At 40.2% G+C, this 14,218-nt stretch overlaps 1 protein-coding gene across 6 annotated transcripts in view; it reads left to right on the top strand.

The window, feature by feature from the left end:
* Positions 1-421: 421 nt before the first annotated feature.
* Positions 422-14,218, top strand: part of slc25a26 (solute carrier family 25 member 26) — a 69,195-nt gene continuing 55,398 nt past the window's right edge. For 5 of the 6 annotated variants that reach the window (XM_028003999.1, XM_028004003.1, XM_028004002.1 and 2 more), the window contains exons 1-4: positions 422-578; positions 1,767-1,923; positions 3,132-3,250; positions 13,554-13,658. In XM_028003999.1, the coding sequence (XP_027859800.1) occupies positions 546-578; positions 1,767-1,923; positions 3,132-3,250; positions 13,554-13,658 (414 nt within the window). In that variant the 5' untranslated portion in view covers positions 422-545. Of the gene's footprint in view, positions 579-1,752; positions 1,924-3,131; positions 3,251-13,553; positions 13,659-14,218 lie in introns of all 6 variants that reach the window. The other variant, XM_028004001.1, reaches the window with a different exon arrangement.

The following is a 14,218-nucleotide window of genomic DNA, read 5'->3' as shown; positions in this document are numbered from 1 at the left end:
TCTACCAGTTCTATCTTCCTCCCACTGTCTCTGCCATCTTTCCTTAACCTTTTGTTTAATAATAGATTTGATTTCTTCTCTACTAAATGGAACTAATATATCAATATCACTATATTTTGAAGCTAGTTTCGCATATTTATCAGCCAACTCATTCCCTCTTATTCCTATATGTGATGGTATCCATGTAAATATAACTAATAACCCCATTGCTTGAATTCTATATGTTATTAACTGAATTTCTAATAAAAGATCCGGTCTACTATTAGCATGATTATTTTTTAATGAATATAAAGAAGAACTTGAATCAGAGCCGCACACCCGGTTTTCAAGCTAAGTCCTTAACAAAACCCCCCCCAAAAAAAGAAAACACAATTTCCCATCAGGCATTGGGAACAATGCAGCGTCATGACGTCAGGCGGAAGTAATCTAGCCAATATGGCTGCGTCCTTGACCGGCATGTTTTGGTTTCAGTGAAATGATAAACATGCGCTGTAGTTGCAAATTTACGGAGAGGTTGAGTGTTAATAGAGCCGAGTAAAGGGAAAATGGAGAGACGACAGTTCGTCGCGTCTCTGGTGGTAAGACGGCCGCTTTTATACCTTTTTATTTTCTTTTTTCACTGAGCCGTGTTTAAGGGACATAGACTGAATATTGTGAAGCAGCAGCCAAAGAACACAGTTCTTAAGTGTGACAGTCTTACAAAACAAACACTTTTACGTATTCACTCTTAACTGTGTAAAGCACACGTCTCCATTAAGGAAAAACAGCTCGTTTAATATGAAGATAGGATGAAATATATGCAGTTACACATAGCGATAACAAGATTACCTTGTACAGTAATGATATCCAGCTTAAAACTGTAACATAACATACAGTTATTTCAAACAAATATTGGACTCACAGTTTAAAAGATGTTGAACTGTTTGACTTGCCTCACAATATTCCTGTAGCATTTAGATCTCTGGATCAAATGGTCATTGGGGGCGGTGGATGATTTAGTCACAATGTTTTTGGATGATTATTCTGTTAAAGCACCTAGTAACAACCTGATTTTACTTTATTTTTTATTTTTTGTAGAGTCGACCAGTGTTTTTTCTTTCAGGCCCAGAGCATTAAGGATCCTTCACTTTACTTATTCAACCATTATTTTATGCCAGAACCGCCTGGTGTGCTATTTGCTGAACACAGTGAAGCCTGCGTAGTGATGAAAGGCTTGGAACAAAAAATAAAATAGGTTTTCGATTTCATTTGCAATATCGCTTGGAAAAAAAAAACATGGTTGATTTCAATGTGTTTCTGATCAGCTTTTCAGTAATCCCAACCCAAATATATTGCCACAAAAACTACACCTGCATAGAATAAACCCCTGATGGAACAATGTTAGTTATGGAGACCTCAGCATTAGTGATGAAGCACTGGGTCACCTTGTTGGAAAACTTCGCTAAATGAAATTACAGAAAAAACTACCCTAAGGATGAAAGTGAGAAAATAATATCTGAACATGTAACCTTTTAAAAAATAGTACTTATGCTTGGGTTGTGACACTTCTGTTTCTCACAAAAACTGAAGAAATAAATGTCGGCACATGAGTGTGTTCTGGTGCTGCTGTACGTACACATCTGATGAGTATGGTTATCAGTAAAGTGCTTACTTTACTGAAAAAGTAAAGTAGCAGTAGGATAAAAACAAAAAAGTGTTCTAGTGTGTGCTTTTTTAAAAAAAACAAAACAAACATACATTGCATCTCTAAAGGTGCCTGTCTTCAGGCAGGAGGCTGTGCCGGGATGTGCGTGGATCTGACCCTGTTCCCATTAGACACCATTAAGACCAGACTGCAGAGTCAGCAGGGCTTCCACAAAGCAGGGGGCTTCGGGGGGATCTACGCCGGGGTGCCGTCTGCCGCAGTCGGATCCTTCCCCAATGGTAAGACATTAAAGATTTGGAACTTGGGAATCTATTGTAAGAACCAAACCGCTTGCTTGTAAACAAATCAAAGCGAGAGCTGCTGATGTGTAGGCACAAAGGGCATTAATGCTGCATTATGAATTTATGCTAATGTGAGATAATATAAATAAAAAACACGATGCTTTTATAGCTGTAATTTTCTCACCTTTTGAACGTAGAGCACTGTCAGATATTCTACCAGCGCACAGCAGAAATTAGTGCTTTCTGTTTTTAAAAAAAGACATTTCCTTAAATTGTTTGTGCACATATGCATTATTTTTTTGCATGCAGCTTTTAAACTAGTCTACAATGTGAATGAAACGGGAGCTACAAATAAGCTTCCATGGGCTTTTGGTAGGTAAAATCCTCTTTTTAAATAGCTTTAAACTGAAGGTCTGTGAAAGAAACATGTCAGCAGAAAAAAGGCTCCTTAATCCGGTCGTTCGGTCGAATTTGAAAACTTATTTGTTTTGTAAAAAGTTTTGAAAACCACGTTTAAACCATGTTCATGTTTGCCACTCTGCATCTTACTTTGTTTTTTGTGTGTCACCTAAAATACCCTCAAAACACCCTGCAGTTTGTGACTAGAAAATGAGAAAAGGTTTCTTGGGTTTATGAATACTCCTTTGATTAAAAATCTGGCAACTTCTAGGCAAAGTATAAATGCCTAAACTCTAATACTTCCATATAGACTTTAGTTGCAGTTGTTCCTGCAAAATTCTTTCCAAGTAACAATATATTAAGACTGCTTTAAGAGGTGGCTGTAACGTGGGAGTGGAAGCAGCGGTAATTGATGATCAATAAGCCATCCAGGCAACAGCTGAATACATTTTCTTTTTATTGAGTTGATATGATTAAGCTCAGGCTTTTCCCAGTTGTTAATCAGGCAGAGACTGACAAGAAAAATAGATATTGGAGTTTTGCCCTCTTTTTAAAATTTTTTTATTTCTTATACCTACAGGATAGATTTATTTAGCCGGTGGATCTGTGGGGAAAAAAATACACTAAAATTGAAAGTCGGTCCACATAAGACGTGTATCATTTCCTGGGCGTTAAGATGTGTTGTTGTAAATGCAGAGACGCACACCTCGCCGTCTCTCCCACTGTCAGTGACGGTGAGGAATATTAATTGCTGTACGCTGGTTGACTAATGGACCCTAAGTGACTGCGGTTCTGCTTGGTTTCAGCCGCTGCGTTCTTTGTCACCTACGAGTGCACCAAGTCCCTCCTCGGCGCCAGCGGAGCTTTCGCAGCGCCGCGCGCGGCACCTGTCAGTCACATGCTGGCCGCCTCCCTGGGAGAAATAGTAAGTCTCACCGTCCCTCCTTCTCCCTGCTTTTTGTCTCCTCCGGTGTGGATTTCTCCTAAACCGTTCTCTCTGTAGCTTGTTTTTATTTGCCATCCATCTTCAGAAGGCCAGCTGTCGCTCTTGTTATTGCTCCTCCGTCTTCCTGCCCTCGCCGCTTCTTTCCCACCACTGTATATCCCAGATGAACACCGCTGGCATGCGTGCTAATGTTACTGCCTTTTAAATTTCACAGGCTTCTTATTGACCGGGGGGAGGAGAGGGCCGGGAGTGGGGTTTTTTGGCTGTGGGCCTCCAGGGTCCAGCTGGGCGAGTTAAGGGGGCTTCCTCAGGACTGTTCCGGTGTTTTCCCCACCAGCTGCGTAAATAAGATCTCATTACCGCCGATTCACTCATCTGCTTTCCCAGAGAAGTAACCCAGCCAATTTAGTCTGGGGAATTTAGGCTCCAGAACCCACGAGGAGCGGTGCAATTTCCTCAGCCCGTCCTCTCCCAGTTGCTCGAAGCGAGCCCCGGCGCTCGAGCCTTATGTGGGCCGCTGGTATTCAGATTGGCATGAAGGGGGGTTCGGGGGTGGGGGGTTGCAACCCGGGCTGTTTTGATCTTCAGTATTCATAGCTTTTGGATAGATGTAATTTAGAAAAGTTTTGCATGTTCATGGCATGGAATGATTCCCAATGGGGGGACGCTCACTGTGTCTCTGAGAACGGAGGTTTTAAAAAGCTGCGAGTTCAAACCCACTAAAAAAACAAAAAAAAAAACCTACCTTCCATGCTGCTTCTATTGGTTGAAGACATATTAGGCTCTCGCTCTTTCTGCCAGCATGCAAGATTTTTAGAAATGCTTACCAAAGTGAAATTGTCTTTAAAAAACTCACTCTGGTGTGTATATTTGGGAGCTGGATATCCAAATGATTAAAAACAATGACATACAGGCCCACAAATGTAGACTCTGGCTTCCTGTGCAACAAACCACAACACTGGCTATGTTTTATGAGTAATTCCCCATCGGTCTCAGTTTTTCATGACTTTGTTTCCATTAACTTTTAACTGTAAGCTGAAAAAGTTGCTGACTGAGATAAAAGGCTACATCCTGGTACAGAATCCAATAGCCTAGTCCTGGCGCAGCTACCCTCAGGATCCTCTCATATTGATTTTTTATGTAATCAATGTTATTGCTTGACGGTTGGAGTCTAACAAACTGTGAAGTCAGCCATTTTTTCTTTTCAACAAATGGAGGAAAAAATTATATGGAACTGAAGATGACAAGATGGCGTAGTAAATTGAGCTTTCTTAGACTGTTGGGAATGTAGAGTGAGTGCTGCCCCTCTCCCACTTGTTGCTGCCTACTTGTGGTCAGCTGATAAAAAAAACTCAAATGTTTTTTATAGTTTTGACTATTTACGAATATTACCAGTTGCGTGTTTTAAAGGTACAGTTGGCAAGCCAAGAGCAGCATGTTTGTTAAGCCTGCCTGATGCGCAGGAGCAAAGCACAATCCACATATTGAGGCCTTAGACCTCGTGTCGGTGGTCACAGGTTCAATTCCCGGCCTGGCGACATTTGCCGCATGTCTCCCCACTCTCTCATTACCCTCTTTCCTTTTCATACAACCTCAAGCAAATACTTAATGAACTTATTTTCGCATTTGAATCGGTCAAAATCGAATGGAAGGAATAACTGTTGTTTTTCTGTTTTAGTTAAAAACAATACAGGCTTTAAAGTCATTGTGTGAAACTGTGGTATTTTTCTTTAGTCAGGTTTATTATCGCGTGACGTACACACCAGTCCACCTAGTCCAGAGGATAACAACATGCCACTGTCTGACTATAACCTCTAACTTTTGTCCTGATCAGCTGCAAAGTGCTGCAGGAGTGGAGCAGTTAACAGCCGGTGAAACTTGCTCGCTTCTGCCCGGGTCAAGGGTGAGACGAATGTGAAAGGTGAGCCAGAGGTTGCCATCGCCTTTAACCTCAAGGTTGGATTTATTCACATCAAAGGCACAAAGCTGCAGAGCATGGACGCTATCCCACTGAATTCTGGCAACTGACTTCGACTTGAGAGTCTAAGCTGCAGGCTTATCCATGAAAGGCTCAACCCCAGCATAGCCCTGAGTTAAATAAAAAAAAAAAGGCCTTAACACCTGCGCAGTGATGCAACATCAGCCATTTATTATTCTGCCTTCCCTCAGTCATTGGTAAAGAATTTTAATCAAAAGTTGTGTTTCTTTCCCCCATAAGTCTTGCAAAGTGGTGAAAGTGTTTGAAATGGATCGTTTGGATCTAGTGCCTTAATGACTTGTAAACACATTTAAAATGAGTCAGATAATTAAAGAGGAAGTTGTTGATGCATTTTAGTGCTAAAATGAAATGAGTTGCAGCCTAGGTCTATTGATAAAAAATTAAGTAGGTATTGAAAACAAATGGATGGATTTTTACTACTTGTTTACTTTTACCCAGCGGGACAAAATGACAGATTATAGGAAGTAAAGATGAAAAACTTGAGTCGCTCAGACAAAAAAAAGTCATTGTGGGATCCAGAGAAAGGAATTTTAACAATTAGCAGCTTTAAATCTAACTTTGAAGTGACTACTGATTTGTTTACTTTCGTTTTAAGATGGAGGTAAACGGTAATGGCAGTATTGTAATAAGTCAGAAGGCAACAATGAATGTATTTGTTCAGAAAATCTTTAGTCTTGGCCTTTTGGTTCAGCACCCACATGTACCAACAAATCAGATACAACTTGTTCACTTTAAAGTTATCAACGCGACTCCAAAGTAATTTAAGCATGTTTTTATAATCTTATAATAACACACACATTTTTTAAAAATCTACAATTTTAAGAAGTTTTATTGTTTTCTAATCCATCTATCTCTGGGTAGTCTGTACCCACTTACCCAGTATTAATTGACAAAATCAAATCAAATCTCCAGTCAGTTTTATACTGACCACATTTTGAAATGTTAACATTTTGACCAAAAGTGTCAATACGGAGGATGCATCCTGCCAAAATTGCCAATACAAACAGCTTGATAGATTAATAATGTACCAGATAATGCATCCAAAAAATAAAATACATGAACTTTTCGAACTTATTCACACTATTCAGTGTGGCACAAAGAGTATGTACCAAACTGTAATATATGTCTACCATTGCTACTCCAATTAGTTTTTAATGTATTTAAATGTTTAGCTTGATAGTCCCTTAGTTGTCACTGAAATTTAAATAAATCCCACCTTGATACACAAATGTTTTAGAAAGTTCATGTTTTTGCTGATGTTTACCAATGCCTTTGTAATCAACCTCTTGTGATGTCATCGTATCACGTACACAAAAAAAAGAATTTGAAGTCATTTTCTTCAGCTTGCTTTTTAAAACTACGTGAGATCCTGCAGTTATAATCCACACTTCAACACCCTTCATTTCAACAAGGATACTTCCTTTCTAGTATCAATGTTCATTTGTGAATAGAATAAAATCCACCTCTGGATAGCTTCTTTAAAAACAACAACAAAAAAGGGGAAACGGAAAAAAACATTTACTCTTCCTCTTAAACTAATCCTATTTCATTATTAACCTCTAATACATGACTTCTAAGCAGAGCAGAAGGAAACAGGTTAGAGAAAAGGACGGTCAGAAGTCAAAGAGAGGAAGAAAGTGGCGGTGGTCGAGACGGGCAAGCGAAAGCCCCCTCCCCCCCTCCGTCTCCTTCCAGAAGTGTCCTGGTGCTCGCGCGGCTGCAGATGTGGGACGCTCCTATAAAGAATGTGTAAGCTGATGGCGTCTGTCAGGCTCTCGCAGGCTGTTATCTAGCCATTAGATCAGATTTATCTTCATTCCCATTCGCTCGACGTCTGCCCTGAAAGCTCATTTGTCAAGGCCAGGCAGCGGGGCTTTTCTCGCATCTGCAACCCCCTCCCTTGGCCGCCGCATGTCGGCGGGAGGATGTTCAGCAAAATACAGTGTGACATGACAAGATAGGGGACAGCACGAAGGAGGAGGTTTTTTTTTTCCCCTTTTTTTTAAGGGTGGGGGGACAAAGTGGCAACCACTTAACTTGGCACTGAGAAATAATCCATGCATTGCCTTTGAGCAGCTCCTCGCTCTGTGATTTATTGGCTGTTGTTTCAGAGTTGGAGACTCGCTGTGTCCTCGCATTATCCCTTTTTACTTCACAACGCTTTCCCCCTCTTCTCTGGCTTTCGTCCTTCATCGTCACCCCGAGGTGCTGCAGTCAGTTTTTAGACATTTTATTTATTTGTTATTTTTTGGGGGGGGGGCAAACTCGTGACATCAGGAGTTTGGAATTAATCTTTTAATTGAAACTTAATTGGAGTAGTTCAAGCTCGTCTCAGCTTGCAGCTTGCAGCTTGCAGCTTGCGTGTGTGCTTTTGATCTGGAGCCAGATGGCAATCCTGATCCTGACTGACTGTGTCCTGATGCGTGCGAGTAGTTAAAGAGGGATGGAGTGAAGGAAGAGAGGATGGAGAAATGCAATGATGCATCCCGTTGATTGATTTACTGGTGATGCTGTTAGCGTGCTGCGAGACTGCTAATTTCCCTTTCCTTCCAGAGGTTTTGCACACGACTGACAGACACCTGCTCAGCTAGTAGTTAGCCAGCGCCGGTAGAAAACACCAGGCAGTTCGACACCTGCAAGATAAAGATAGATGGTGGCATGACGTTTTCTACAGAGGGCTAGAAATGCCAAAAGTAAATAGAAAATCTCAAAATCTTACATAAGTAAATAAATGTAAAGCTACCATCAGAATTTACTTGTGCCAGTTTATTTACTACGTTAGTCCATACTTCCTGCTTTGTATTGATTGTCAGTAGTGCCTCAGTGTATGTAATAGTTAAACAAATGTATATTATAATAATTGGTCTGCTGTTTACCTTCGGTGCAGGTTAACCAATAACATTTTATGTTCAGAGTTGATAGGGCTTTGGTGTAATTAGAAAAAAAATTAAGTGGAGTAGTGTTAGTCTCATTCATTTGATGGGAAAAGTTGACAGACGACATAAAATTATGGGACACTGCTTAATGAAACAGTGTTACAATTGAATGGTGAGAGAGTTATTTGCATGTTTTGTAAATAAATTGCACATATTTGCTTAATGTTTAAATTATGTACTTGTTTCAAATTATGATTTTTTTTTTTTTACCTGATATGTGAGTCACTTAGCCCTCATTATTTAACAAACTGGTGGTGGATTCATGACAGAGCTAAAAATAAATGACAGGAAAATGCTGAGATTGACATGAATCAAGACATACATGCCATGCTAGATTTTTGTGTCTCACCATCTCCATCGTTTGTAACATTTGCATGTTTAAAAAAAAAAAAAATACAGCTGCAGCCTCCTCCTCCTCACCGCCCGGAACAAATCCCAGCCAAATAAACAGTGTCTCTAATGCATTAGGACTAATTTTTTTTAATATTGTTACCTGCTCCAGAAACAAGAGAGACTCATATTTAATGTCCAAGTCCCTTGGACAATTACATTAGTAATTACTTGTCATAGCCACTTTCTCTTTGTGCACTGGCCTTATTATGTGCCTTCCCGGAGAATTGGTTTGGGGAAACATGATGCTGAGTGTTTTACAGACGCTAACTTGACCACAAACTAGATTTAACACTTGGATTTTAGCCTACAGTGATGATGAAGCCACGCAGGTCCTAGCTTCGCCCCTTGGTGGCAGTGTTGCACCACGTTTTAACTTGCACCTTAACCACTTTAATGCTCATGAACAAATATTAATAGCTAACTGCACATAACTCTTCACAGAGGCTCCTTGAGCTCAGAAATGAAGGTTTACCAAATCAATGGGGGAGAATCTTCACAGCTTTGCAGAAAGACTGATGCTGTAAAGGCCAATACTGCAGTTCTTTCACATGCTTTTATTTTTTTTTTTTATTACATTTTTGTTACATTGTACCCAGAAGACCCAATGTATTTTATGGATATTTTATGTTAATGACCAACACAAAGTAGAAAAGTGTTGCACAGAACCTCATTTCTCTGCTTTAAGTTTGGGAAATGTCTCGAGAGACTTAAACATTTAGATGAGAACATCAGTGACAAATCTTAGTGCACATACTCAATAGTATCTAGGTCTGGATTGGGCCGTTTTAACACAAACTCAGATCCATTGTCTTTCGTTAATAACTGTACCTCTTCCATCAGGTCCAGCTTTGTGAAGTGCACAACTTAGACTTGTCCTGTCAACAGATTTTTATCCACGACTGCCCTGTCTTGAGCTCCATTCATCTTCATATTAACTGTCACCAACTTTCCATTAGCATAATGCTGCCAGCAACCATGTTTTCCAGAGTCAGTCTTCTGCCACACGAGGCAGTGTTTGTGAAGCTGATTAGTTCTGTTAAAACTGTTGAGCACAGTTACTATTAGGTTACTTTCTGCTTATGGATATTAGAGTAAATAGGAATGAATAATAATGCATGTCATACTTTCCAGGTTTGTATTTATGAAGAACAAATAATATATACAAAACAAACCTATATGTATCCTTTTATTTCCTCTCCATAGTTATGAATCACTTTGTCTTGGTTTACCACATAAAACACATTGATGAGCTGCAACTTGAGCAAATATAATAGTATTGAAGGATATAAATACGTTTTCAAGGTACTGTCAGTAGAGAATTGAACCAATTTAGTAGTTATGAAGTTTTTATTCAGTCAGCCAAAATTTGTACATGTTCAGCTTTATGCATCCTGTATGGGGTGGGCATTTATCATATCGTTTATCATTTAAAACGTTTTATCGAGATAAGATTTCTGTATTTCAATGAATGTTGTTAAAAACACTGACAGTATTATCAGAAGTTTTATTTTTACTCTTTCCTCCACTGTTTGCTCCACGAGATCATCAACAAATCTCAGTAAATTCTCAAATTTGATTAAATGCAGCAACTATGTGCAGCTTCCGTCACACTTCTTTAACTTCCGGTTTCAAATGGGAACGCTTTTCAAGACCAGTATTGGTGCTTGTGCCGCTATGAATGCTGTGCATCCACACAGTTACATAAAAAAAAGAAAGCAATAATTCGTTTCTTATCGTTTTTTTTGTTATCACAACAGTATCTCAAAAATATTGTGATAAAGTCTAAGTCCGTATCGCCAACCTGTATTTCCTCTATCTAAGCCTCTAACATTCTTGGTGTCTCCCGAGTTGTTTTTGCTCTGAAGGTTTCCTTCGTGACAGACTGAAAAAAAATGGTAGGAAATATAAGTGCCTGTCTAAAACGATTCTTCCAACAGCTGCCAGGGTACTGTCCTCTCCCTCACGGCCAGAGAGCTTTATGTTTCGCTCTCAGCGCCGCTAAAACGAGAAGGCGCAACAGAGAGGAAAGAAAAAGACGCTTTTCATCTCATCACGCCCTCCTTCCCTCCTCACCAGACTCCACCGTGGCGCGGGTGGGACCAGCCAACGGGCATCTGCGCCTCTCTGGGGGTGTTGGAGGAGCGGCGCCGGCAGTCGCTCCGTTAAGATCCACTCGCTGTTAGCTGGCGTTTCCACGCCGATGCGGGATAAATGGGGGAAATCGAGTCGCCAGGTGGGCAGCTGCGCCCGCCTGTCCGCCTTTAGGAGGCATAAATATTCATGTCTATCTTCACTAGCTGTTGGCACTCCATATTTTTGTTGACATACGGTGGATGGGTTGGAACTGGAGCAGAGCGCGCGGTTACCGAGGTGCGAGCGCGTGTCCGAATCTATCAGCGTGTTTGACAGGAGCATGTTCTCTGGACACAGATACACGCTCGGCCTGACGACCTTCTGCAGACGCGCCAGCCGCCGCACCTGCGTCGCGTCGCCTGTTTGTAGCTGTTTGTTAGCCGGCCAAGTTGCACTCTAGCTGAAGCGGTCGCTCGTCTGGCTGCTATATGCGAGCGGTGCCTTCACACGCCGTACCGCGGTGTACATGCTGTCATGCACACCAGGAGGGTAAAATAAAGCACCGTTGACACGTATTGGCTTCCTTGATGAAGCAGTAGCACGACCGCACACTGAAATATTTAAAAAGATCCCACTTTTAATTGAGCAAATTGATTTAGTGGAGGGAAAACTGAGCAACTCAGTTTTTGTCAGTAGGATGGCTATTAATTTTCTCCTGCAACATTTCAGAGACAGGATCGTAGAGAGTTTTGGCCATTTTTTTTTTTTTTTAGCAGACTCTCTTTAGGTCCCCTCTAGATAGCAATGGAAGAAGGTTTATTTTCCATTTTTGGGTTGATTTAGTGGTGTGTTTGAGATTGTCACCCTACTGAAAAACATAGCGAAGACTTATTTTAAGTTTTTTGCAGAGTCCACCACGTTTTTATTTGCTGTTTACTTGTATTTGAGGGACTAATAATGTAAGGTACTCTAGAAGAAAAAAAGGGGCCCCTACTGTCTTCCACATCAGTGGTTCTCAAATGGGGGTACGCGTACCCCTGGGGGTACGTGGAGGTACTGCAGGGGGTACGTGAAGCTTTTCAAAATATCTTTAAAAAATCAGTAGGCTCCTCATAATAAGTCTTGGGAAAAATTATTTAGTGAAAAGTTCGATAAAATAGAAATGTGTGTTCATGCACTGAATTTTATATTCAGTATTTAGTTTCAATATCCTTTAAAATAAAACGGTTTGACTGGTTTTATACCTTCCTGGTGGTCACCGTCTTCTGTTTTTCTTTTTTGTTTAACCATGCAATGTTTGCAATATGGATGTATTTGTCAGGTTCACTGATATAAGTTGTTTGGCTTTAATAAATCAGACAGTGATTTTACAGCACTGTACCTCTTTTTAATTCCAAAAATGTTTTGCCCGTGTCAGGGGGTACTTGACTAAAAATATATTTTTAAGGGGGTACATTACTGAAAAACGTTTGAGAACCACTGTTCCACATAATTTAATTGATTGTCACAATCTCAACATGATGTTGTTACTTGTAGTTGCTGTTTTCGTATTAAAACAAGATAGCTGTGCTGACTGACTTTACCACCTATTTCTCTTGTAAGGATTTTTTATGCTGCATTAAACAAGTGTTACCAACTACATGCCAGGAGGGCCTGAATGCGTCGTACTTAAATAATTAGCTATCACTTTTTGCAGTTCGGGCAGTTTTTCACAATATGCATAGACCATACAGCAATATAACAGTAACTGTGCAATATGTTGTGCTGAGCTAAAATGTCACGTCTTAGCAAATGTTAAATCCAAGGAATCTCATGTGACTAAACTGTAGCAAACGGTTATACTGCAGTTCACTTCATTATGCAGCTCCACGTTTAACCTTTGCTACACTCCTAGTCCATTTGCTGCTGAAGTATTTAGCGTCCTTTTCATCTGACCAAAGCACACATTTTAAACGAATCCTGCATATTTATGTTTGTGATAGTAGACACAAAGGACTTTCCAAGCAGTTGTGATGTAAACAGCTTTTATTATGTTGCTGTATTCTTAAGGGTCCTCACTGTTCTTGTCAGCTCTGCAGGTGTGAAATGAGGAGGTTTTTTAACCTCCATTGACGTCCTCCTCACCATGCATGTTGACGAAATCCACAGTTTCAGTTTGAAACTTTTCAAATATTATTTTGTAGACGTGTACAAGTTTAGCAGAGAAGCTGTTTCGCTATTTATGAGTTGAACATCAGTAAGATGAACATCTTACCTTAGTTTGCTAGCATGTTGGCTTCTCTTTTCCATTATTGAGAGGGTATAAAATAATTATGCCTGTGTTTTATATTATATAGCTTAGAGAAACATTAATGCTCGAAGTACGAGTTAAGAGTTTCTAGACACTCAAATTAAGAAATTAAAGAAAATAAAGAAATTCTCCTGTTAAATGTGTTTTATAGTAACTGATAGTTGTTTCAAAATTGGTGGTACCAATGATTTCTTAAAAACAATGATATCTTGGATTTATTTTTTTTCCTCCCCGCAAATAAATGTACTGAAGTGAAAGTTTGAATTTTTAACTGAATTAACAAAATAGTCTGTGTCTTGGTAGTCTTGGTTTACAAAGAAAAGAGGAATTTATCTTAGGTCTTCCAAAAATATTTTTTACTAAAAGTTCACCAGTAATTGTGGAGGGCGCTCAGGAAATTATGAATTTGGGATTCCACAACCTGCACGGCCCCTCTACAAGTTAAATCCAGTCCTATACGATTGTGATATTGCACACACAGACATTGCATTGATGATGTCTAGACTAGAAGGTGCTATAAGTTGTGTTTTCTCACACAGAAGTGAACTAGCAACACTCATTGAGCAGAGATGGACTCCTTTTTGTTCCCAGGTGGCGTGTTTGATCCGGGTACCTACAGAAGTGGTGAAGCAGAGAACCCAGGCCTCTCCCTCATCCACCACCTACAACATGCTGCTGGCTACACTCAGAGAGGAGGTGACGGCTAGCTAAATCATAATGCGTTTTTTGTGTTTTGTTTCTAGCTTGTAATATTTCTGTTGTGCTCACAAGTTTCACAAAGTTTGAATCTGGAAAAACTAAGACTTTGGCTCAAGGAGGACAAATTGCTGGAGAAGCAATGAACTGCCATCATTAGTAGTTGTGCAGTACTGTAAGCAGAGTAATAGAAACCAGTGACAGGTAAAGTGTGTGAACCAGATTTATTTAGTCAGCACTGCCATCTATTCGGTTCTCCTACTTCCGATGTGAAAATTAAGCATTTCTGCAGACTTAAGTATGCTCCTGGACTGCAGTGGCTTCTCCTGGGAAGACAGTGGAGATAGAGAAGATATCTCCTGGTTGTAAGGAGATACAGCTCAAGAGCAGCAGAAGAGACATGCCAATGAAGCCAAAGGGTTTACTTGGCATTCAAACTTCTCAGATCCAAACCTGTGGGAGTATCTGTAAAATGTATTAGAATAAGTCTGAGCCACCAAGATTCCCTCCAGTGGATATTCAACAGGAGGAGGTTACGTGGTTTTAATGTTTTGGCTGGT

Source organism: Xiphophorus couchianus, chromosome 20 (genome assembly GCF_001444195.1).
Source record: "Xiphophorus couchianus chromosome 20, X_couchianus-1.0, whole genome shotgun sequence".
Classification (NCBI taxonomy): Eukaryota; Metazoa; Chordata; class Actinopteri; order Cyprinodontiformes; family Poeciliidae; genus Xiphophorus; species Xiphophorus couchianus.
This window is presented reverse-complemented; position numbering and strand designations above follow the sequence as displayed.